This window comes from Sorex araneus, chromosome 11, assembly GCF_027595985.1.
Source record: "Sorex araneus isolate mSorAra2 chromosome 11, mSorAra2.pri, whole genome shotgun sequence".
Taxonomy (NCBI): domain Eukaryota; kingdom Metazoa; phylum Chordata; class Mammalia; order Eulipotyphla; family Soricidae; genus Sorex; species Sorex araneus.
In genome coordinates, this window is record NC_073312.1 from 7,972,183 (window position 1) to 7,996,538 (window position 24,356).

The following is a 24,356-nucleotide window of genomic DNA, read 5'->3' on the forward strand; positions in this document are numbered from 1 at the left end:
GGGCTCAGGCCTGCTGCACGGGAGTCGCCTCGCGATCAAGTGCCCAGTTGCACACTTGCAAAAATTTTCCAATTTTATACAGCACTCTTTTGTCTGCTTTCTTCAGCTGAATACCTTTTGGATTTTTTTAAATTAAATAACTGGGATTTACAAAGTTACTGACAGTTGTGTTTCAAGCATGTAGTATTTCAACAGCAATCCCACCGCCAGCGTCAACTTCCCTCAACTACTGTTCCTTTTTTCCCTCCTCACCCCCATCCCATCCCTGTCTGTCACCTTGACAGGCACATTACGAAGTTCCAGTGGCTGCCGCTCAGATCTGTTTTCAGTGCTGCTGAGGCTGTGTTTGGGGTATCTGGCGATCCCACGCACCCATAGCCCTGATGCCTGCTCGCCCATTACTTCCCATCCTCTTCTTCCCCCCTTCTTTCCTTCTCCTTCTAAACACTGGGGTCAAGAGTTATCAAGGCACCCCTTTCACAAGTGTTTCCCGTTATTCCTTTACAATACATGTTTTTGCCTCTGAGCTGTCCCACACCCACCACCTCTCCCCAGGTGCGCCCTATTTGTTTGCAGGCCCCACTCCGTGGTGCTCAGGGATCACTCCAGGCAGGCTTTGGGGGGCTCTACGCTATGCGGGGACTGAAACTAGGTTGTCTGCATGCAAGGCAAGCACCTGGCTCTATCACCGCCAGCCGCTTTCTACGAAGGCTATAAACCAAGCTGACTTCCACCAGGGCGCGTGAAAGCCCTGAGAGTGCGCCCGCCAGCATTCAGAACGCCTTTCCCTTTCCTTCCCCTTCCCGATGCTGCTGCGGCCGGGACGGGAGGAGGAGGCCTATCCTCTCGGCCTGCTGGCTGGGGGCAGTGCTTGCACACACAGGCCTGCAGCGTGCCAGGCCGAGCACTGGCTGCGGTGCCGAGGACCACCCTAGCACAGCGGCACCACACGCATGGCGCTCCACCCCCGAGTCACAGCACGGGCTCCTGGGATTTCTTTATGTTTCCTAACTTGATGGTCTTCCTTACCCAACATTCTGCTTATTTTCTTCTCATTCTGGTAAGAAACAGTGATCAGACTGGCTGCTTTCTTTTTCTATCATTTCTTCTTCACATCTCCTATTGGGTATTTATATTCCTTGTTGACCGAGTTCTTATAGTAAGGATACTAATTGACATTAGTTGCAAATGTCCTTGGTTCTTAATTGGGGGGGGGGGGTTAAATTTTCATCAGTATCACTGTATCACTGTCATCTCACTGCTCATCGATTTGCTCGAGCAGGCACCAGTAATGTCTCCATTTTTAGACTTGTTGTTACTGTTTTTGGCATATTGAATATGCCACGGGGAGCTTGCCAGGCTCTGCTGTGCGGGCAGGATACTCTCGGTAGCTTGCAGGGCTCTCCGAGAGGGACGGAGGAATCAAACCCAGGTTGGCTGCATGCAAGGCAAATGCCCTACCCGCTATGCTATCACTCCAGCCCTACCTATATTATCTTTCAAATACTTCACATTTATATATGAGGCTGCTGCAAAGGAGACAGCTCCCAGAACTCTCCCACCTTTACCTGAGGAGGACAGAACCCAGAGTTCTATGATTCTTTCATTAAAGAGCCAGAGAGATAACACAGGGTTGAGGTGCTTGCTCGGCATGGGGCTGACCCTGATTCAATCCCTTGAACACTGCCAGGAGAATCCCTGAGCACTGCCAGGTATGGCCCCTGTCCTCTCATCTTCCTCTTTTAGAGTCTAAAAAGACTACCCACCTTGAGAACCAAAGGCACAATAGAAATAAGGAGGAGGAAGGAGAAAGCGTGAGAGCTACAGCGACCAGGGACAGTGACACAGACGCGGGACTCCAAGCAGATGGGGAGCAGCAGTAAGGGAAATAATGCCGAGGAAAGAAAGCACGAGGTTTGAGTTGCAATTGCCCCCTTGACTGAAGACACACTCAACGAGTACTCGCCAGGCACCATGTCCCACTCAAAGAGCCAGAAACATAAAGGAGGGGAAAAGTTCTCAACAGATCAATGGTTCGCTGGGGATCTGAACTGATAAGCATGGAAAGAGTAAACTGATGCCGCGGTGGAGACGTGACTAAAAGGCTAATGAGCCTGGACTTCCAAGGCAGGCAGGTAATGACACACATAAAACAAGACTGCTGCCCCAGGTGAGCTGACACCCTTGGGGGAGCGGGGGAGGGAGAGAGGAGGGAAGGGTCTCCAAGGCTCCTGTGAGAGGGCTGGCTCGAGTCAGACGCAGGCACAGGGAAACACCTCTGGGAGGCGCTGCAGAGGACATCGGGAGATTCTTCAGGCTGGCGTGGAAACATCCTTCTCCTGAGGGGCACAGGATAATGACGTGGACAGGAATAAGGAGCAAGGCAGAGAGAACGGGGCAGAACAGCAGCGAGGAAAGCATAGGCAGAATTTCCTAACAATATCCTTTTATGCTTTTGGCATTTAGAACCATGTAATTACAGCAGCCAGTCAGGAGAATAAATCGTTAATGCCAAGAAAAAGAAAACTAAGGAAAACTACAAAAATGACCAGGTTTTGCGGTCTAAGGACTAAAAATAATACCCACTGATAATAACTTTGGAGTTGCAGAGAAAGAAGCATTAAACCGATTAAGACTGAGTTCATGATGGGATTATTAAGGAGAAATATCTAGCATGAAAACATAGAAATATTAAAATAGATGAAATCAGGCTCTCTCTCTTCAAGCCTGTGTTCTCTCTTGAATACATACTTCCTCTCTCCCCTCAGAACTTTCCAAGTAAGTTTTGTTCAATTAAAAGACTGTTTTGCGGGGCTGGAGCAATAGCACAGCGGGTAGGGCATTTGCCTTGCACGCGGCCAACCCAGGTTCGATTCCCAGCATCCCATATGGTCCCCCAAGCACTGCCAGGGGTGATTCCTGAGTGCAGAGCAAGGAGTAACCCCTGAGCATTGCCAGATGTGACCCAAAAAGAAAAGAAGAAAAAAAAAGGACTATTTTGTTTTGCTAAAAACAAATAAAAAATTTAAATATAGGCATAAAAGGAAGGATACAGTTTCCACATATAGGATTGAAAGTAAGGACATCACTCTTTTTTCTAAGTCTGGAGGCAAAGATGAATGGTGAAGTATGACACGGAGAAGAAAGAATCAGATGGCCTTGACTCTTTTAAAAGTGGGACATGTTGGGGCTGGAGTGATAGCATAGCGGGTAGGGCATTTTGTCTTGCACACGGCTGACCCGGGTTCGATTTCCAGCATCCCATATGGTCCCCTGAGCACCACTACGAGTAATTTCTGAGTTCAGAGCCAGGAGTAACCCCTGAGCATTGCTGGGTGTGACCCAAAAAGCAAAAAAAATTAAATAAATAAAAATTAAAATTAAAAAAAAAAGTGGGCCATGTGGGGCTGGAGAGATAGGACAGCGGGCAGGGTACTAGCTTTGTACATGGCAGACCCAGATTTGATGTGGAACCCCATGTAGTCCCCAAGCCCCACCAGGAGTGATCCTGAGTGCAGAGCAAGGAGTAAGTCCTGAGTGCTGCTAAGTGTGACCCCCCCCCAAAAAAAAACAACCCAAAAGTAAATAAAAGTGGGAGTCAAGGACCAAGGAGTTAGCTCAAAGGGCTAGTGCAAATGCTCTGCATGCCAGAGCCTCGAGTTCTGCTCCTACTACTGCACAGTCCCCCAAGCACTAAGCCAGGAGCAGCCCCAAAACTGCTGGTGTTAGGTTCCAGAAACCCAAACCTCTTTCAAAAGAGGGAAGGCAACCATTTTTGCTTTAGCAGGAAGAAAAGAGGAGTAGCAGAAGTCAGGTACAGTGAGAAAAATCCAGAAAACCAATCTGTAGAAGTTGCATATATGATTGAAAAGCATATATATATATGTATATATATATATATATGTATTAGCTCTGTGTTTCCCAGACAAAGGGTGTTAGTCCATTTTTGAAGCATGAAATAATTTGTATGAGTCACCATTAACTTGCATGTGTGTGTCCCTACTCATGATTTTTTGGTGGGGGGCCTCCCAAAGGGCGATCAGAACAACCAGCAACTCTCAACTCTGGCCACTGTTCCTCAGAAGGGCTCAAGGATGCTGTTTGGGCACTGCAGTGCCAGGGATACCCAGGCCACCTTGGCAGTGCCAGGGGACTTCCAGGACTGTACCTCACAATGCTATCTCTTGGCCCCCTGATTATGATTTTTATTTTATTCATTCATTTATTTGGTTTTGGGGACACACCCAGTGGTGCTCAGGGCTTACTCCTGGCTCCGCACTCAGAGATCATCCTAGCAGGCTTGGGGGACCAGATGGGATGTTGGGGATCGAACCTGGGCAGGTTGTATGCAAGGCAAGAACCCGAACCTCTGTGTTCTCTTCAGCCCCTAAGATGTGGAATTTTATATCTTCTTGGTGATCAGATGTAATAACTATCTTTATTTCAAATAATGTTCTTTCGTTTTGGGGTCACATCTGGGTTGCTCGGGGGTTATTCCTCATGGTAATATTCTTAGCCCTGAAGTACAGTTTATAATATTTCTACTATCTAATAGAAATATATCTGGCATAAAGCAAGACAAAATTGAACAACGCTAATCCAACAGGATTTCTCCTGCCCTCCACAACTGTGGGAGCAAAGAGCAAATTTCATGTAAAGGTTGCCGGCCCCTGGGCTGGTTGTTCTACCTTCCTGACTCCCGTCCCCCGCATCCGGGTCCCTTCAGTCCTGCCAGAGTGTGCAGGACGGGCCTGAAATGCTGCTCCCCGCCCACTGCTGCCCGCTCTTCATTCCTGACTCGGAACAAAGGTCACTGGTGCTCCCCAGCACATTCCCCCCACACCCGCCCACCAGAACCCATCAGGTTCAGGGTCCCCTGGTCCCAGCTCCTATTTCTGGCATGACACCTTTCTCTGGCTCGACTGTCTGTTTCCCTGACCAAACAGAAAGCTCACGGAAACCTAGTCTCATTTAGTTTTGTAACCGTGGGGCACGGCTGGTCTAATGCCAAGATTAGATGCCAAGGTCTAACAAAGAGTCAGGAGAAAGTGCTCAACAAGCAGCGTGCAGGCATACCAGGCTTGGGCTCAATCATCAGCATCGAAAGGTCCCCTCCCAGAGCAAACCTGCAGAGTAACAGAGCCAGGAGTAACCCCTAGCACCGACAGATGTAGCACAAAAACATTAAGAGCTAAATGGATGAGGAGCCTATGTCACAGGATGGAAGTGGAAGTCAGGTAACTGCACTGAATCATCTTTGAAGGGTTCACCACATACATCAGCAAAGGTGCAACCATCTGGTCCATTTCAGATACAGGCTTGAGGATGGGCTACGGTCACACGATTACCCCATCTTACACAGCCTCTTAAAACCCACATCACTTTTCCACTCTCAGTCTGGGGCTCTAACATGCCTGGAACTGCACGCATTTCTCTTGCAAATGTTCTCAGATATAACTTATTTTATATCTGCAGGGGGCTTGGGGACAGAGAGACAGTACAGTGGGTAGGATGCTTGCCTTGAGCAAGGCTGACCTGGGTTTGGTCCCAGGCATCCCATATGGTTCCCTGAGCACTGCCAGGAGTGATTCCTGAGTGCAGAGACAGGAGTAAGCCCTGAGCATTGCTGAGTATGGTCCCCAAACTATAAGTAAATAAATAAATAGAACAGATTTGCATGGGGCTTTCAGCTCATGGCCTCCACTGCAGCTATACATGCCAGATATTAGGAGACGGCCAAAACGTGTACTGACCACAAAGAAGTCCTACTGATTCCATCTCCTCAGTGTCTGACAAATGTTTCGTTTCTTTCCATCTCCATAAATACCTTTTCCACCTGGATTTCTATTTTCTATTTATTTTCCAGTGTTTGAGGCCCAGGGCCACACACACACACACACACACACACACACACACACACACACACACACACACACACGGCAAATGCTCCACCACTTGAGCTACATTCCTGACCCTCTGGACTATTTGTAAAAATGCTTGTCTATCCCATATATAGTGGCCACTTAGCACATAACAGGCACTCAAATATTTATTGAATGCAATGAGAATGCCAGACAGGTTGAAACTGCAGGTCCTTAAGACAAAAGGCAGGGAATTGTGAGAGAGATGTGAAGAAAATCTTTGGAACGAAACTCAGGAGACAACAAATCCAGAAGCCATTTTCTCCAGAACATATATGACAGAATTTGAGCTTAACCTTAAGGTGCGTGTATGGAGGATGGACACGAGAGGCAGTCCAGAGGCAGGGATCCAAGAGACACATGTGTGTACAGGGAGGCCCAGGGCTGCCTCTGGGTCTGGAAAGCTGGATGTTGCTGAGGAGCAAGGGCGGATGTTGCCCCGGCCTGACAATCACATCCCAAGTGAACACAGTTACCTCACTCATTGGTCTCTAAGCCCCTCTTCAATTTCCTCTTCTCTTAATGGGATTCCATCCAAATTACAAGGCAGAATGTGAAAGCACCTAGCACAACATGGAAATATTCGACAACTTTTAGTTCAAGTTAGGAAATGTATATGCATTTTAAATTCCAGGGTCCAACCACTTAAGAAATTTCTCCACCACTTTTTAAATCTTAAGGATCTACATTCAGCTTTAAAAAAATACATATCAAAAAATTTAAAACAGAAATCCATGTGATCCAGAAATACCACTCCCAGCACTTATCTGAAAAATATGGAAACACTAATCTGAAAGCATATTTGCACTTCTCTGTTTGGAAAAGCATTATGCACAACTGCCTAAGCAAAGAATCACCTAAGAGTCCATCTAGAAACGATGGAGAAAGAAGTGGTGAGGAATATATACTCCATGGAGTACTATTCAGCCATTCAAAAAGGTCAAGCCCGGCTTTTTCTGACAACAGGGATGGAACTTGAGGTGATTATATAAAGTCAAAGGAGTCAGAAGCTTAAAAGACAATTACCAGATGATTTCACTCATATGTGGGATATAAATAAAGCAAACTGGCAAAACAAAAATAACTCAGGCTGAAAAAATATTGTGGTTACCAGAGGGACAGAGAAAGGTGGGTGGGAGGAACTGGAAGACTCATATGGTGAGAGGTGATTCTAGAACCCTTGCAGCAGAGGAGGTGAAGCACAGACACAAATGCAGAGCTTAAACTGTGACTTGAAACTCACACAGTTCTGTAAACCAAAGGTAGGTCAATAAATGGGGTGGGGGCGGGGACAGTAGTAGCCTGAGCACTGCCAAGTGTGGCCCAAAACCCTCCCAAACAAACCCCCCCAAAAGTTTTGTTTTAATTTTGGGATTCCACCCAGTAGTGCTCAGGGACCATTCCTGGGGGGTGCTTGGGGGACCATATATGATGCTGGGGATTAAATCCAGATTGGCCATGTGCAAGACAAACATCCTATCCACTGTGCTAGCACTAAATTTTAATTTACTAAATAAAATAGAAGATTAAAAAAAGAACAATTTTGGGGCTGGAGCAATAGCACAGCGGGTAGGGCATTTGCCGATCCGGGTTCAATTCCCAGCATCCCAAATGGTCCCCCGAGTACTGCCAGGAGTAATTCCTGAGTGCATGAGCCAGGAGTAACCCCTGTGCATCGCTGGATGTGACCCAGAAAGAATAAAAAGAAAAAAAAAAAAAGAACAATTTCAGTATGCTTTTTACTTATTAAATCTATTGCAGGATCTTGTTTCCTGAGTATATTGTCAGATTAATAAATATCTCATAAAAATAACTCAATGCCTAGCTATGCCCCAAGAATTCTGTTTCCTCAGGAAACATATAAACATATCTGTAGATCAACATGATGCACTAGTCTGTTCCAGGAGCCTCGTTCAGGTCCAAATGGCAAACCAAGCATGACTGCCAGCTTCCTCCCCAGCCCTCAGTCCCCAACACAGGAGAGAGGGAAATCTAAAAGAGGTCAATCCTACAGGGAGATGAAAAATATGCTGGGGTTTGGGGTTTAAAACACAGATTATATCAGTAGATTTTAGTTACATTCGAGAAAATACAAACTACATCCCACTTTTTGAGAATTTATAGAATATAAATGTGTTGATTTTTAATTAGAAAGACGCCTAACCAAAACTAATTTAAAAAACCTTCTAAATATTCAATGAAAGATGAGGAGTGGGAATCACAATAAATAGAAGCACAAATGGAAGACAGAAATAATAACTCCTAATAATACAATAAATGCAAAGTTTCAACTAACCAATTAAAAGGAAGACTAGTAAAATCTCAACCTTTCCTCTATGTTTTTGGTTTGTTTTGGGGCCACACCTGACACTCAGGACTTACTCTTGGGTCTGCATTCTGAAATAACTCCTGGTGGGCTCAGGGGAACTATAGGGTGTTCAGGATCCAACCTGGATCAGCCTCATGCAAGGCAAGTGCCCTGCCCACTATGCTAACTCTCAAGCCCTCAAACTCTTATTTTTTCAGCATAGCTTCCTGGAGCCAAAAACAAACAAAGTGAAAGTGAGCATTAAAGAAGTGAGTTGGAAAAATGTATTTTGCCTTTTGTTTATTTTCACTTACTTTTAGTAAACCTAACATCTTAAATTTTTTGTGTTTTAAAAAGAAATCTCCAGGGGCCAGAGCGATAGCACAGCGGGTAGGGCGTTTGCCTTGCACGCGGCCGACCCGGTGTTCGATTCCGGGCATCCCATATGGTCCCCTGAGCACCGCCAGGAGTAATTCCTGAGTGAAAAGCCAGGAGTAGCCTCTGAGCATCGCTGGGTGTGACCCAAAAAGCAAAAAAAAAAAAAAAAAAAAATCTCCAAATACCAGCCTTTGCTATTTGGCACTTTATTTTTTTATGGCAGGGAGGGAGAAGGGTGGTTTGGTCACACCCTGTGGTGCTCAGGAGTGACCCCTGGCACCATACACCCAGCAGGTGAGCCACAGCAAGACCAGTAAGAGCCTTAACCCCTGCATTCTCCCTCCAGCGCCTGTAGTGGCACTTTGAGTAATAAAAGCATCTCATCTACCCATGACAAAATAAAGGGTGAAGAGGTGACTCCTCACAATGAAAGACAAGGACAATTCTGGGAAACTAAGTTAGCTTGAAACCTGTAGCAAATGGCCTGGGCTTCTCCAGTGAAAGTGGCAAAGCAAGGAAACGAAGGACAGGTGGCAGAGGAAGGCGGGCAGCAGGCACTCCCTGAAGCAAAGCAGGTGATGTCACTGGCACAGGCGGGGGGTGGGGGGAGGCCTCTGTGGCTTTACAAACTGCTGACGTTGCTGCCTGTGCAGTCTGGTACACGTGAAACACTTTTAAATGTTGCGTCTAATTTTTAACCCATTACTTTTCATGAAGGAATTCATCGGTGTTGAAATGAGCGGCCGTGTGTGCAGAGTCCAGGCTGGCATCCTTTGCTTTCAGAATCCTCAGAGCTGGGGACCAGCGACACCAGCGACACCCCACTCTCTGGGGAGACAGCTCAAAGGGCTGGACGCACACTCGGCGTGCTGGAGACCTGGGTTTGACGCCACACCACAAGGTCCCCCTAGCACCCCTGAGACCGATTCTCATGCACTCAGCCAGGAGTAGCACCCCCGCCAAAAAAAAAAAAAAAAACCAGAAAGGGGGAAATAACAACTCCGAGAGTCCCTACCGTAGAGGACATGCACAGATGCCACTGGAAGGCCTCAGCGCATGTAGCAATGAACTAGACACTGACACTGTATTAATGGCTCCCTGGAGGCAGACAGGCAGGGCGATGACAGAGAAAACGGCCAGAGAGCTTTTTAGCATCCTTCCAGAAGGAACAGCCATGTAATTTATTTGCAACACATGTACTGCTTTCTAATCCTTTATTCAAAAGGCTTATGCCAATAGAGCAAACAAATTCAAAGAGAAGTTTTAAAGATTTGCAAGTATGTTTTAAAAGTTTAAGACCCTAAAAGCCACTTCATAAAAAAAAAAATCTGATAATGAATTACAAAAGGATATGTAGCATTTTAGAAATGCCACCACAAATGAGGTAATCAAATTAACACACATACAAAAGCAGAAGTATTTTGTCAGGAGCCCAGTTGTTTAGCCCAGTAGGTAAACACTATGATTTCAGATCCATTTGGCAGTGTGCGGCTTCTATTTTCATAAGCCCTCCCTTCCTGGTACACGAAAACAAGCGATTAAGTACTGCGTGTGCGAAGAGCATGAGTCATTCATTCCAAGGCTCCGAGTGATGGCACTCCCTCAGCCCAAGAAGCAGCCTGGGTTTTGCACAACTTCCTAAGTTTAAAGGTAGTTTGACTTATGTCCTGGAAAGAATTTAAAAAGCTGTGCCAGGGTATGCACACATAATTGGACCCATGTTTCATTTCTTGCTAAAAGCGAAGGATATCATTGTTCTGAAAGACCAGCATCAAGGTCAAACAGATGAGGAGGGGGTTATAAAATGAGAAAAAGTTTTGGGTATTAGCTTATCTAGCTCCCATTCAAACTTTAATTAGGCCAGAAAAAGAGAAAACAAAATAATTTGATTTACAGGGTGTGATCTTGGAATTGCAAAGATATATTTCGATATACTTCACTTTGAAAACTCTCTAAAGGTAATTATTTTCCAGGATCTGAAAATTGAAGAGCTAATATAGGGGCAGGGAGATAGTTCAAAAGGCAGGGCTGCATAATTTGCAAGCTAGTGCCTCCCATTCAATCCCTGGCACAAGTATCGTATCCCAAACTCTTTCCCCCCCCAACCCCAAGTTCTGCTGGGAGAAGCCCCCAGGCACTGGACCAAAAACCAAAAAGGGAAAAAAAAGAGCTAATATAATGTAGAAGTGCTAGCAGTAGGTGGTTTCCCAGGGGCAACACCAACTCAATCAGTGCTTATTTTCAGCACACGAGAGCTTTATAAAATACCAGGACTGGGCCCTACACCTCAGAGTGTGACTCAATTAGGGTGGGGTCCTAGCACAGCTATTCTGAAAATGTCTCCCAGATGACTCTGGTGTTCAGCCAGGCTGAGAATTATGGGACTCGGTGATTATAGGTTATGGGTGAGACCTGCATACGCAACTTCATTATAGTTTCGCAGTCTGATTCAGACAACGTGCTGAGCTGCGTACAACTTGAAACTCTAAAGTACCAAAAAGGTCTCATAGTGGGCTGGCATAAAACTAGTCTAAGTTAGTTAAAGAGACGTATGTTAAAAATCGACGGGGGGGAGCTGGAGCGATAGCACAGCGGGTAGGGCATTTGCTTTGCACGCGGCCAACCCGAGTTCGATTCCCAGTGTCCCATACGGTCCCCTGAGCACTGCCAGGAGTAATTCCTGAGTGCATGAGCCAGGAGTAACCCCTGTGCAACGCTGGGTGTGACCCAAAAAGAAAAAAATAATCGACCCTAGGATTGCAGCTTGCATACATGAGGCTGACAGTTGGATTTCCCGCACCACCCCTCATGACCAGTGTGATCCCAAGTACTGCCAGATGTGACATTACACACCGCAAGCAATTTCTAATATATTTCATGCTCATGACTTAAAAATCCCCACAATATCCAAACTAAAGACCGCTAGGATTCTCGCTCTGAACTGTAAAGTCCTGTCACGTCTGGAGGAATATCCAGTGCAACTCCCAGAAGAGGGCAGTTAAGGAGAAAGACTTAGCTGAGAGTTCAGACAACAGAATTAGGTCCTGAGAGGACCTTATGGAAATGTATGAAGCTAAGAGCTGTGAATTTTACAGTAAATTCAGTATACTAGCAGGAAAGGTGCACTAGAAAGACATGGGTTGTGAATAAATATACATAGACCAGTTTAAATTACAACTTTCCAAACACAGAAGCAGCTAAAAATATAACCAGTTCAAACAAGGACTGAATAAACCCTTGGCTAATAAGTTCCTAATAGATCCTTCAAGAAACTTACCAATGTGCTAGGATATACCCTTCCTTCTGCTTTCCCCCAAACTGCCTTTCGATATAACTTTCAGAAAGGGCATACTGAGGGCCATATCAAAGCACAGGTAAGCTAACATTTGTCTTTTTTAGGTCTCTTAACAGGGATGCATAAAATTAGCACTGTTGAACAGTGCAACCCTTCTTCCAGCTGGTATTGAAATAATCCCCTGGAAACTGTTCAAAACTTTTGTACTGTCCCCATCTAGGAATATTCGATAGCCGTTCTGCCACCAGAAAGTTCTGCCTTCAAATCTACCCACAGGTCTAGGTAATTTGCCATTTTAATTGGCTTCCAGTGAAAATCCGCTTCCAGACCAAACATCAGTCCTCTGTCCCTTGGCCACAGGTGACAAGGCAATGCAGACTACTTCAGTCTGGTCAGAGGCACTATTTGTTCCAATTATAAACAAAGTCTTCATGCACCCAAAGAGTTCTTTTTCTTTCTAAGGAGTTATTTCTCCTTAGAAATAAGATTTCTCCTTAGAAATAAGACAGAAATAAAATTTCAGAGTTATTTCTAAGACAAAATCAGGTCCAGGGGTCAGGACAAAAGTTCAGGTGGTAATGCACACATGTGGCATGCTTGAAGCCTGAGTCTGATTTCCAGTAAGGTGCTCAGAGCACCACCACGTGTAGCACTGGTGGCAGCTGGACTGCACCAGGAACAACCCCCGTCTCCGCCCATAGAAGTCCACTAGTACATGTTATTGTCATGTAATACATATCTGTTGATACAAAAAAAAAAAAAGCCCACTAGTTGATAAATTTCTTTCTGGGCTTCCCACAATGACAGAAACATCTACAGTTGGAAGATTTTCGTACAATCAAATACAAGAGCACCTTTCTTCCCATTTTTTTTTTTTTTCAAATTAGAAAAGTGGATTTTCACCAGGCTGGGGAGGAAACAAACCAGACTTCAGACTTCAAGACCCAGTTCAAATCTCCCACAGAAGTGTCTTGTTCCCTTGTGGTGCCAGGGATCAGACCCAAGGTTTCACACGCGGCTTTACCACTGAGCCTCATCCCTGCGCCCGGAACTATCTCAAAGGACTCTCAAGCTTCTGGCTGCAAATCTGCGAGTCTGTGCTTCTGGAATGTTTCTCCTCTCCACCTACTAGAAGAGAAGCACCTACTCTTTCTTTAAATGCCCAGCAGATAGGCCTTCAGTAAACACTGGCTGGAATTTTAGACTTAATATAATTTGGAGGGGAAACTGTGTAACATTAGGCTAGAAGGGAGACAGGCTGCTTCTGAGAAAGGCTGAGGGGTATTAAAAACCAAAGCCCCGAAGTCCAAAGTCCAAGTAACCCGAAGCGAGTGAAACTAGCCAACTACTGTTACTCTGAAACTCTGCTCTGCCCACCACAGCTGTTCCTGGCGGGGACTGAGATAGGACGCTGAAAGGGGGGAACATCTGTGTCTGACATTGTGAAGCAGCACTGATACTGCATGCGCAAACAACTACACTTAAAAGCATTACGGCATGTATAAGATTCCGTAGATACTTAGATATTACTATGAAATCTCTAGTTTGAGTTTAAGTGAAAAGCTGCTTCAAATAAGGATCAAAAAGAAAGTAAACGCCCTTATGAAAACCCCACTATTAAGTTTTTTTCACAAATGCAGGGTTAAATGTGAAAGAACCTGAAGTTAAAATGAAGGAACATTTGGGGCCAGGGAGGCAGCTCTGAGGCCTTACAGGTGGGCCAGGTGCCAGCACCATACAGTCCCCGAAGCAGGGCCAAAAGCAGTTCCCCAAGCACCAAGCCAGCAGAAGCCCCACCACACGCCAAAAAAAGGACCTAAAATTAAGGTAAAAAATAATAAAGGAAAATGAAGGAATGTGACCTAAAATCAACCTGCATTTCACTCAACTAGCCCTGTGGAAGAAAGCGAGCATTCGAGCAGGCTGTTCTGTGAATGAGCCCAGTTCCCTCAAGGGGCTCACAGCAACCCAAATATGAGTCATCCTAATAGTACGAGGGCTTAATTAAGGTACTACCAACATGCGTTGTTCAGTATTTACCCTCACTTTAAAAATACTATTCAGGGGCTGGAGAGACAGTATAACGGGGAGGGTGTTTGCCTTGCACAGCTGACCTGGGTTCGATTCCCAGCACCCCATATGGTCACCCAAGCACCACCAGGAGTGATCCCTGAGTGCAGAGCCAGGAGAAACCCCTGGGCATCACTGAATATGGCCCCCCAAAACCCAAAAACTATAAATAAAAAATAAAAATACTCCTCATACATGATTTCTTAATGTATTAGCCACTGTATAATAAAAGGAAACCGTGGGGGCCAGGAGAAGCAGAAGCACTGGAACATATGCTTAACATGTGAGGCCTGGAATTTGATCCCTGGCACTGCACGGCCCCCAGAAGAATGTTTGGTGCACCGCTAGGCCTGGTCACCCCGGGCCTGGGCACCCCCAAGCACTGAAAGGTATGAGCCTATGAAAGTGTGCTGCTTCCTTATTTTGCTAAACACATTCCAATACCAATATCCTTAGTCCAATCAATCATTGTTAGTTTACACATAACTTAGACCACCATTAGTTCACACATGATTATAACTTAGACTAATTAACAAGTACTTATTTGCTAGAGGTTCTGTGACATTGTTCTCAGACTTCAGTTTGCAAGGCTATACTTTTAACGGCTGCTTTTACAACAAATGTTAACAGGAACAAAATAATAATTTACAAAGATACACAGAAATGGCAAAAAGTCTCGTACAAACATCTCAAAAAAAAAACCAACTTGTAAAAATCTAATGCTTAAATTGAAATATACACATACAAATAGAATATGGTTTTAAGAATGGATGACTGGATAAAGAAATTATGGTACATATACATAATGAAATATTACTCGGCCATAAAAAAATTATGAAATTTGCTGCCACATGGAAGGCCTAGAGAGTATCTTGCTTAGTGAAGTTAGTCAGAGGGAGAGAGAGAGGGACACAGAATAATCTCTCTCATATGCGGAATGTAAAGGAACATAATGCTGGAATAACAAATACCCAAAGACAACGAAAACAAAGACATGAGAACTGGTATTCAGGAGGAAACATGCCTCTTGGGCGGGGGGGGGGCTGAGGGACAGGACAGGGAGGGGAGCATTAGACTAGAAGGAGGAAGTAGTGCTGAAAGATGGTAAAGCTTTGTCTGAAACCCTATCAGTAACAGTGCAAATGTGTGTGTGTGTATATACATTATATACATATGTACGTATATGTTTTTGCACAAAAAACATATCTAGCCTCGAAGACTGGTGGGAGGAAGGCAAAATGGGAGGGAGGCGAATAGAGTGGGGGTGGGGCACTGTCAAGGGAAGTGAACACTGGTGAAGGGGTCAGTGTTGTAAAATTACATTCCTGAAACAACCATAAATAACTTTATAATTTGACAGTAACTAAAAAAATCATATTTTTTAAAAGAATGGATTAAGTCGATAGTCGTCAATCTAGTTTCACTTTCTAATATCTACGTGCAAATACATTCATTGATTTTGTAATAAATCAGACAATGAAGTCAGCAACAAGCAACCTGTCATTATTTGCAGGAGGACCAGATGGTGTGGCCTGAGAGATAGTACAGCAGGTAAGGCTCTTGCCTTGAACTGGGCCAACCCAGCTTTGATCACTGACATCACGTGTGGTCCACTGAGCACTTCCAGGAGTGATTCCTGGGCATCTCCAGATGTGGCCCAAAACAAAACAAAACAAAAAAAAAAGGAGGAGGACCAGTTGGAGATGTTGAAGCCAGCAGATAGGGCATCAGGCACTTGCCTTGCACGTGGCCGACCCAGATTCTATCCACAGCATCCATATGATCCCTGAATACAGATAATTCCTGAACACAGATCCAGGAGTAAGCCCTGAATATCGCTGGTGCGGTTCACCCCCCACAAAAGAAGGTCCAGCTGGGTGGGAGTGGGGAAATATCTGTGGGTGCCGTTTATTTTTATTCAAAAAGAGAACAAACTTATTGATCCCACATACCAAAAAGATTTCCACCTTACCTGAAAAACTGACTGTGAGAAATGAATTATTACTTTTTCGCTGCAGAGAGGCAACTTAATCTTTAATTCTAAAGATCTCCAATTAATTCAACAAACCTGTGGCTGCTCAAGGCAGAGTTGACCAAAGATTAAAGTTACTATTGCTATTATTATTTGGAGCTATTATTGGCCACACTTGAAGTGCACTCCTAGTGCAGTACTCAGGGGACTGAGCATGTGCTGCCAGGGATGGAACCCCGGGTTCTTGCGTGAAAAGTATCACTCCAGGGACCAGAGTCACAGTACAGCGGGAAGGGTGTTTGCCTTGCACATGGCCAACCTGATTTCAATCCCTGGCACTCCAGTACCCCTTATGGTCCTCCGAGCCCCATCAGGAGAGATCCCTGAGCGCAGAGCCAGGAGTAAGCCAAGCCCTGAGCACAGCCAGGTGTGGCCCAAGAAACAAAACAAAAATTTAATTAAAAAAAATTTTAAAGCATAACTCCAGCCCTCTCTGCCACCTCCCTAGGCTAGAATTACCTCCATTCATCAACGGAACTTGTCCCGTTGCGGCCATGTGTTGTGCACTGAATCTGCAAGCTGGGCAGATAGGACGGGGGATGCCTGCAGCAGCACAATGCAATCAGGCTCCCCAATGACCCAGACACTGAGCAGCCCCGTTTCTAACCTCGAAGCCTTGATTCTGTCTTTTCTCTCCAATCAGTTTTGGCCGGTCCTGGCTTCTGCTAGCCATGGCCCAGTCAGAACAACAGTATCTAGTAACCAGTGACTCTAATACCTCTTTTTTGTTTGTTTGGCTTTGAGGGTCACATCTAGCGGTGCTCAAGAGCTACTCCTGGTGGGGCTGGGGGGGGGGGGAAATATATACGGTGCTGGGGACTGAACCGAGCTCAGCTGCATGCATGGCAAAATCCTAACCCTACTACTATCTCTCCAGCCTCACCCCGTTTTTGAGGACGATTTCCCTACAGACTCTTTTCTCAGGACCAGAGTGATAGTGCGGCAGGTACAGCACTTGCTTTACTTGTGACCAACACGGATTCAAACCCCGTAAGGTCCCCAGAGCACACCAGAAGTGATCCCTGAGTGCAGTGTCTAGAGTCAGCGCTGAATACTGCCGGGTACGGCCCCGCCTTCCAAGAAAGATTCTTCTCTCCTCCATCCCCCGATACCCTCCCCCCACCCCCCAACCTGTGTGCTCTGAGAAGGTATCTGTGAAATCGGATCTAGAACTCTGGCAAAACTAGACTGGAAAGGATTCAGGTTGCTCATCAGTGACTGAAATAGTTCTCATCCAGTCCATATCAGTGTTCCTGTTCAAAGATCTCCCCTATATCTATTCCTTCCAAACTGAAGATGGTATAAAAACTTAAGAAGAGAAACCTGATAAACTAACTGGAAAAACCACTAGCCAATGGTAGAAAACATTTCCCCTAACTGAATAGTTTCTTAAGGAAGTAGTGAGGGCCAGTGTAGGAGCAAAGAACAAATAATCCCATTACTGGCATTTTGATCCAGACTACTAGTGACACTTTTGTCAGTAGTGAGGCAAGCCTGGATCTGGAGTCACACACAGGCTTGCTCTCTTCCTCTGTAATCTTTGACGAATTCTCAAGTGCTCCAGTTTCCCTGACTGGAAATAAGGATAGAAATAAAACTCCCCCTGGGGCTGGTGTGATAGCACAATAGGTAGGGCGTTTGCCTTGCACACGGCTGACCCGGGTTCGATTCCCAGCATCCCGTATGGTCCCCCGAGCACTGCCAGGAGTAATTCCTGAGTGCAGAGCCAGGAGTGACCCCTGAGCAATGCTGGGTGTGACCCAAAAAAGCAAAAAAAAAAAAGAAATAAAACTCCCCCGACCCACTGGAGTGTATATGCAAGTCTCACAATTAAAAGATGTGTGGGGGCTGGAGCGATAGCACAGCGGGTAGGGCGTTTGCCTTGCACGCGGCCGACCCGGGTTCGATTCCCAGCATCCCATATGGTCCCCTGAGCACCGCCAGGGAGTGATTCCTGAGTGCAGAGCCAGGAGTAACCCCTGTGCACCGCCAGGTGTGACCCCCCCAAAAAAAAAAAGCATAAAAGATGTGTGACAACACCCCAATCCTGCCCTCCCCCCCAGCAAGCCCTCAGCTGAGTGTGCATGAACCTTGGTCACTGCAATAACTACAGCAAAAGGGAAGGGATGAAAAAGAGTAAATCCCCCCTCCTAAGGTTTATTGTGAGAAGGAACTAAACTAACGCGTAGACAGGATGTAGAACAGTGTGTAGTTCAGAAAAATGTCCAAATAAAAGCTATCGCTATCAGTTGCTATTAATCTTAGAGAGATAAAATTCAGACTCTTTGCAGAGCACATAGCAAGTGACACCAAACTCTAAATAACTGAATACAGTGACAAATATTATTCCCCAAAAGATATAAATTCTATATGGACTTTAATTTCGTAACTAAACTTTCTCATATGACATACTAAAAATAATTTTATTTAAAAAAAAAATTTAAGGGGGCTGGAGTGATAGCACAGCGGGGAGGGCTTTTGCCTTGCACACGGCCGACCCAGGTTCGATTCCCAGTATCCCATATGGTCTCCTGAGCATGGCCAGGGGTAATTCCTGAGTGCAGAGCCAGGAGTGACCCCTGAGCATCACTGGGTGTGACCAAAAAAGAAAAAAAAAAACCAACTCTATAGTCACTTTTATAGGCCTATGAATGTTATATATGTAGGACACATTCTTTTTGTCGTCACTCAAATAGAATGAAGGTGAATTATGTAACATCATTATGTCATAGAGCCACAAAGATTAGTGGAAGGAATTTTTTTTTCCCTTTGGTGGGATGGAGGGAGCACTCCTGGGACGCCCAGCTGAGCTGGACTATCCAGTGCTCGAGCCTGCTAAGTGGTGCTGCTCTGGCTTAGCAGAGTGGGGGGTCACCGGAGCCATCCCAACAGTGTTAAGGGCAAAATCAGGGGTACCAGGCATAGAGTGTGGGCACTGCGCCTATAAGACATGAACTCCAGTGTTCTGTGCTATCTCCCCTGCCTCATGAAGGAAATAACTTAAAAAATTAAGAGATAAAGATTCTATCACCACTCACCAAAAGTGAAGTGGGCTACATCCCTTGTTAAGTCTTTTAAATTATGATTCTTATTCTCAGCTGGTAGAATGAGCCACATAAGAGACCACCAGACATTTACACAAAGTTTAATCACTCCCTGGTAGACCGTAAAATGAAACTCTGGTCATTACCTTGAAATAGACATCCGCACCCACCACAAAGCAGTACTATGTAGACATACAGAGCTCTCGGTCTCCTTGGGACAAAAGGGAAATAACAACAACAAAACAATATCCAACCGCTGAGCTAAAAATATACTTTTATACATATTTATATATATATATATAAAATGAAGTACTGAAGAAAATAAGGAACATTCCTATAAAGATTTGGGAAAAGTGTGATGCTAGACTAAAAAAAGAAAACACAAGTGGAAATGCACCTTTCCCCATATTTATCTCTCCATCCAGCTCAACAGAGCTCTCTTGCCCCAGTTAGAAAGATATTCAAAACAAGGCACAAGCTGAGTAATAAGCATAACACAACATCCCATTTTTTTTTTATAGTTCTGTTACTGAGAGAAAACGTGAGACATATGACGCAACTCAATTCTGGTGTGAGTTGAAAGGCTAATTTTGGTTAAAAAGTCATGTGCTGCATCTTAAGCACTGGGATGCCCGGGAGCACCCACATGAGTGAAACATGGTCCTGGCCCTGGCGATCGCGGTCACTGTCCAGGGGAGAAGAAAGCAAACTCTTGATTCCATGATACTCACAGAATACGCTGAAAGGACACAACACCTAGAAACAAGAGGTGTGGCCAGTGATTCTGCCCCAGAGGCTAGAGTGTAGAGGGGGGATGGCTCCCTAGCTGGTGCCAGAATAACAGAGTATTTATTAACAGAATAAACTAGGCAGGAAAAGAGACAAACAGTATCGAATATTCCAGCTTAAGAGATTGATCATTTTTAACGCTATTATTATACTATCTTTTTCTTCTGTCAAAACCAGAAAAACAACACCACCCAAAGACTTATAGTACTGCCCTTTAGAAAATAACTGCAGTGAGGAACTACAGGGGGCAGGACTGAACCCTGAGCTCAGCGCCATGTGCTCTACTCCTAGCCCCCAATAAAGTATATTTTATGCTTTTTGCTTTTTGGGTTTTTTTGTCCACACCAAGTGGTGCTCAGGGCTTACCCCTGACTCCATGTTCAGGGAATACTCCTGGCAGACTTGGGGAACCATATGCGGTAGTAGAGATAAAACCCAGGAGCGAGAAGAGCGGCCTACATACTATAATTAATCTCTCCAGGCACCCCCCATAAAATATTTTATTTTATTTCCATAAAATATTTTAAATATTTATGGGGCTGGAGCAGTAGCACAGCAGATAGGGCATTTGCCTTGCACGTGGCCATCCCGGGTTTGAGTCCCAGCATCCCATATGGTCCCCTGAGTACCACCAGGAGTAATTCCTGAGTGTATAGCCAGGAGTAATCCTGTGCATCGCTGGGTGTGACCCAAAAAGAAAAAAATTAAAATATTTAAAATTTTATTTAAAATTAAAATATTTAAAATGTTGCAATTTTAAATCATTTTAAATATTTTAAATTATATAAACAATAACAAAATTGGTCATGAAACCAGAGGGAAAACATCCAATAAATGTATGAATTCAGAGTTCCCAGGCTGTATTAAGAGAATGTTAAATGATTCCATACATAGAAAGTTCTGAAAAGCACTTAAAATGCTGCTACCACTCTTCAGAAAGGATCTTGAGCCTGAATAGGATCAACTATTTGTGGAAAGTCAAGTGCATTATTTATTTATTTACTGCCTATCCCTAAACCCTCGAAGATCAAAACAGTCCGTAACTTCTGAAACATAGTGTTTCTTCGTTCCTCTAGATGTTTGGTCTACTTCAGTCCGTGGTCTGCTATATTCTAACAAGTGAGGTAAACCTCATTGTAGACTTGGGGCTGGAGCAATAGCACAGCCGGGAGGGCGTTTGCCTTGCACGAGGCTGACCTGGGTTCGATTCCCAGCACCCCATATGGTCCCCTGAGTGCAGAGCCAGGAGTAACCCCTGTGCATCGCCGGGTGTGACCCAAAAAGCAAAAAAAACAAAACAAAACAAAAACACGAAACTTTGCCTTCGGATATGGTACTCGGGCATATAAGCAGTCATGCAAACCCGCTGGTTAGTCCCAAACCGAGGCCTCGGTCACTGCGTGAGCACTGCTTAGAGGCACAAACCTCGGAGCGGCCAGGAAGGCCTTTCCCCTGAAAGCTCAGTCGCCCGCTGCTTCCCAGGGCAGGACTGAACCCTGGGCTCAGCCCCAAGTGCTCTACTCCTAGCCCCCAATAAAGTATTTTTGGTTTTCCCTCCGCCTGGAGGGAAAACTCGGCCACAAGAACAGGAGAACCCCCTTGTGCACGGGACACAGACACAGACCCCCAAGGCCGGCAGGCAAGGCACCCAGACCCCCGCCAGGGCCTCGACCCACCGGGGGTCCCTGTCCGTCCCGGGCCCCTCAGAGAGAGCCCTGGGAAAGGCTGGGTCCACATGACTGACACCTGCCCCCCGGCACTGCCCACCAGACTCGACCTCCCTTCCAAACGGGGCGATCCTCGTCTTCTGGACCAGAGACGGAAGACGCAGGGCAGACCAGCGCGCGTTCAAAAGCGTGTGCAAGCGCTGGAAAGCCGGGTCCTCCCCACCGAGGGGGCTGCTGAGCTGGAGGGGGGTCTCGAGTCCCGGCCTGCAGACTCCCAAGCAGGGGACCCAGGCCTGACCCAAACGGGGAGGCGGCCGGGAGGGGCGCGGGGGGCCAGGAGGAGCTGGGAGAGGAGCGGGCTGGAGTCACAACGTCTGGGCCCGACGGCGGGGCAGCTCCGTCCACGCGGGCATCTCCCCCCGAGGATGAAGGTCTCGAACCCGAGCCGCAGGAGCCCGTCCCGACCCGGGGGCGCCCCCTCGGCCCCCGCCCTCTGAACTCTCCCACCGCATTTCTTTATTACCATTATCGTTTGCTTTTGCTTTGGGGGCCACACCCAGCGACGCTCAGGGGTTACTCCTGGGGGGGGGGGTGGGGATCGAACCCGGGTCCGTGCCCGGCAGCCGCACTCCCTCCCTGCCCAGCTGTGGCTCGGGCCCCAACTCTGACACCTCCCGAAGTTGATTCGTCTACACCGCACTCGACCTCGCTGGGAAAGAGGCGGCGGAGGCGCGAGCAACGCGGCCGGAGCCTGAGCGACAAAGTTTCCCGGCCCGCGCGGGGACGTGCACCTGCCCGAGAGCGCCGGCGGCTGGGCTGCCCCCCGCCCTCCACCCCCGCGCCCTGACCCGGGCGAGGGGCCGCGCCTTGGACCCGCACCCGGCCTCGCGCCGACGACAGCGGGGGGGGGGCTCGGGACCAAGGGGGGCACGGCGCGACCACCCCGCCCCGCCCCGCCGCCCCGCGCGGTCCGGAACCGGTCTCGGGGGGGAGGGGGAGAGGGGAGGGGGGAGGGCGGGTCCCGAGCCCCCCACCCACCGACCCACCCACCCGGGCAGCGCCCGCCGCCTCGTGGCCCCCGCGGGCCCCGCCGCGCCCCCGGGACGGCCCGCAGGGCCCCTCCGTCCCGCGCCCGCGCCCGCGCCGGCGAGTCGGAGCCTCCACAGTCCGGCCGGACTCGAGGCTGCCCCCGGGGGGCGCCGCGGGGGTCCCGACTCCGGGCGCGCCGGCCGCAGGGGGACCGAGGGGGGACGCCCGAGTGTCCAGCGGGGGGCCCCGCCCCGGCCCGGCCCGCGCGCTCGCCCCCCAGCCCAGGCCCCGCCCCGAGCCCGCGCGGGGTCGCCAGCCCCGGAGCCCGCGCGGGCCCTGTCAGCGCGCCCGCGCCGCCCCGCCGCGCCTCACCCGGCCGCAGCTGCAGGCCGCCGTCGCGCCGGCTGCACCACAGCGCGCGCTCGCCCCGCTGCAGGATGTAGTGGTCCTTGGCTTGGAAGAGCTCCATGCCGGCCCCGCGCCGCGCCGCGCCCGCCGGAGCCCGCCGGGGCCCGCGCGCCTCAGCAGCGCCGGAACGGGGCGGGAGGGCGGCCCCGAGGGAGCGCCGGGCGGCCCGAGCGCGGCGGCGGCGGCGGCGGCAGGCGCTGAGGCGGCGGCGGCGGCCTCCGAGGCCTCCCCCGCCCGCGCCCGGCGCCGCCCCGGGCCCGACTCCGCCCCCGGCGCCGGCCACGCCCCCGCAGGGCCCCGCCCTCTCGGTCCCGCCCCTTCCCTGGCTCCTCCCCTCCGCCCTCCCATCCCTGCCCCTTCCCGCCCTTTCCCGCCGCCTTCTCCCGGCTCCTCCTGTTCTCCGCCCCTCCGCCAGCTCCCTCCTCCTCCTCCTCCTCCCTCCACCTGCTCCTCCTCCTCCCCTTCCTCCTCCTCCTCCTCCTCCTCGCTCAGCCCCTGGCTCCTCCCCCGCCCCGCCGGCCCTCCTTTCCGGGCCGTGGTGACCTCGGCGAGACCCGGGCAGGGCTGAGTCAGCCTGGCCTCCTTCCCTTGGCAGGGGGCCGTCGAAACACTCCTGGGGCCTCCCCTCCCATGCCGGGCATTACCATTCTTTGCATTTTTCACCGCCTTGAGAAAAGGAAGTGCCACCCAGGCCTCTGTGCGTGTGCGTGCGTGCGTGCGTGTGTGTGTGTGTATACTGCTGGTGGATCGTGTGTGTGGGTGTGTGTGTGGGTGTGGGTGTGTACCTCAACTAGCTGCCTGTAACAATGGAAAATACACAGCTGGGTGTATGTGTATGTCAACCAGGTACATACAACAGTCAAAAATACGCAGCTCTGTGCGTGTGTGTATGTGCATAAGAAGTGCCTGTGTTGTGACCACTGAAAACACCGGTTGACCATCCTCTAGCCCTAGCACTGTGGAGATGGGAGCAAAGTTCAGAGGCTTTGATGTTCCCAGTTCAGCATCATGAGCCTCAAGAGACATTACAAAAGAAGTCAGTTTGGGGGCCAGAGCAATAGCACAGCGGGTAGGGCATTGCCTTGCATGCAGCAGATTCAGGTTCGACCCCATGTCTCTTAAGCACAGAGCCAGGAGTAAATCCTGAGTATTGTGAAGTGTGCTCCCCCCCACAAAAAAAAAAAAGTTGGTTTTAATGAAGTAGAAGGGGTCTGCTTGGGCCCATACATATCTTGAACAGGATGGTGCTTGGAAGCAGGTCCTCCGTGTCGGGCATGATGGCTCAGATGATAACTGAAGTTAATGAACTTCCATTACACTCGGTAGTTTCCTAAATCAGTGAGTCTTTCTACTCATCTCTAACACCAAAGGGAAGAAGGAAAAAGACAAGAGGTAGGCAATACGGAAAGCAAGCA

General features: G+C 48.0%; 1 protein-coding gene across 1 annotated transcript in view; it reads right to left on the minus strand.

Moving 5' to 3' along the window:
* INPP5F (inositol polyphosphate-5-phosphatase F) overlaps nt 1-23,052 on the minus strand; it is a 73,615-nt gene extending 50,563 nt beyond the window's left edge. Inside the window, exon 1 of the mRNA XM_055118844.1 lies at nt 22,906-23,052. Within this exon, the coding sequence (XP_054974819.1) occupies nt 22,906-23,002 (97 nt within the window). The 5' untranslated portion in view covers nt 23,003-23,052. The remainder of the gene's footprint in view (nt 1-22,905) is intronic.
* Nucleotides 23,053-24,356: the final 1,304 nt, after the last annotated feature.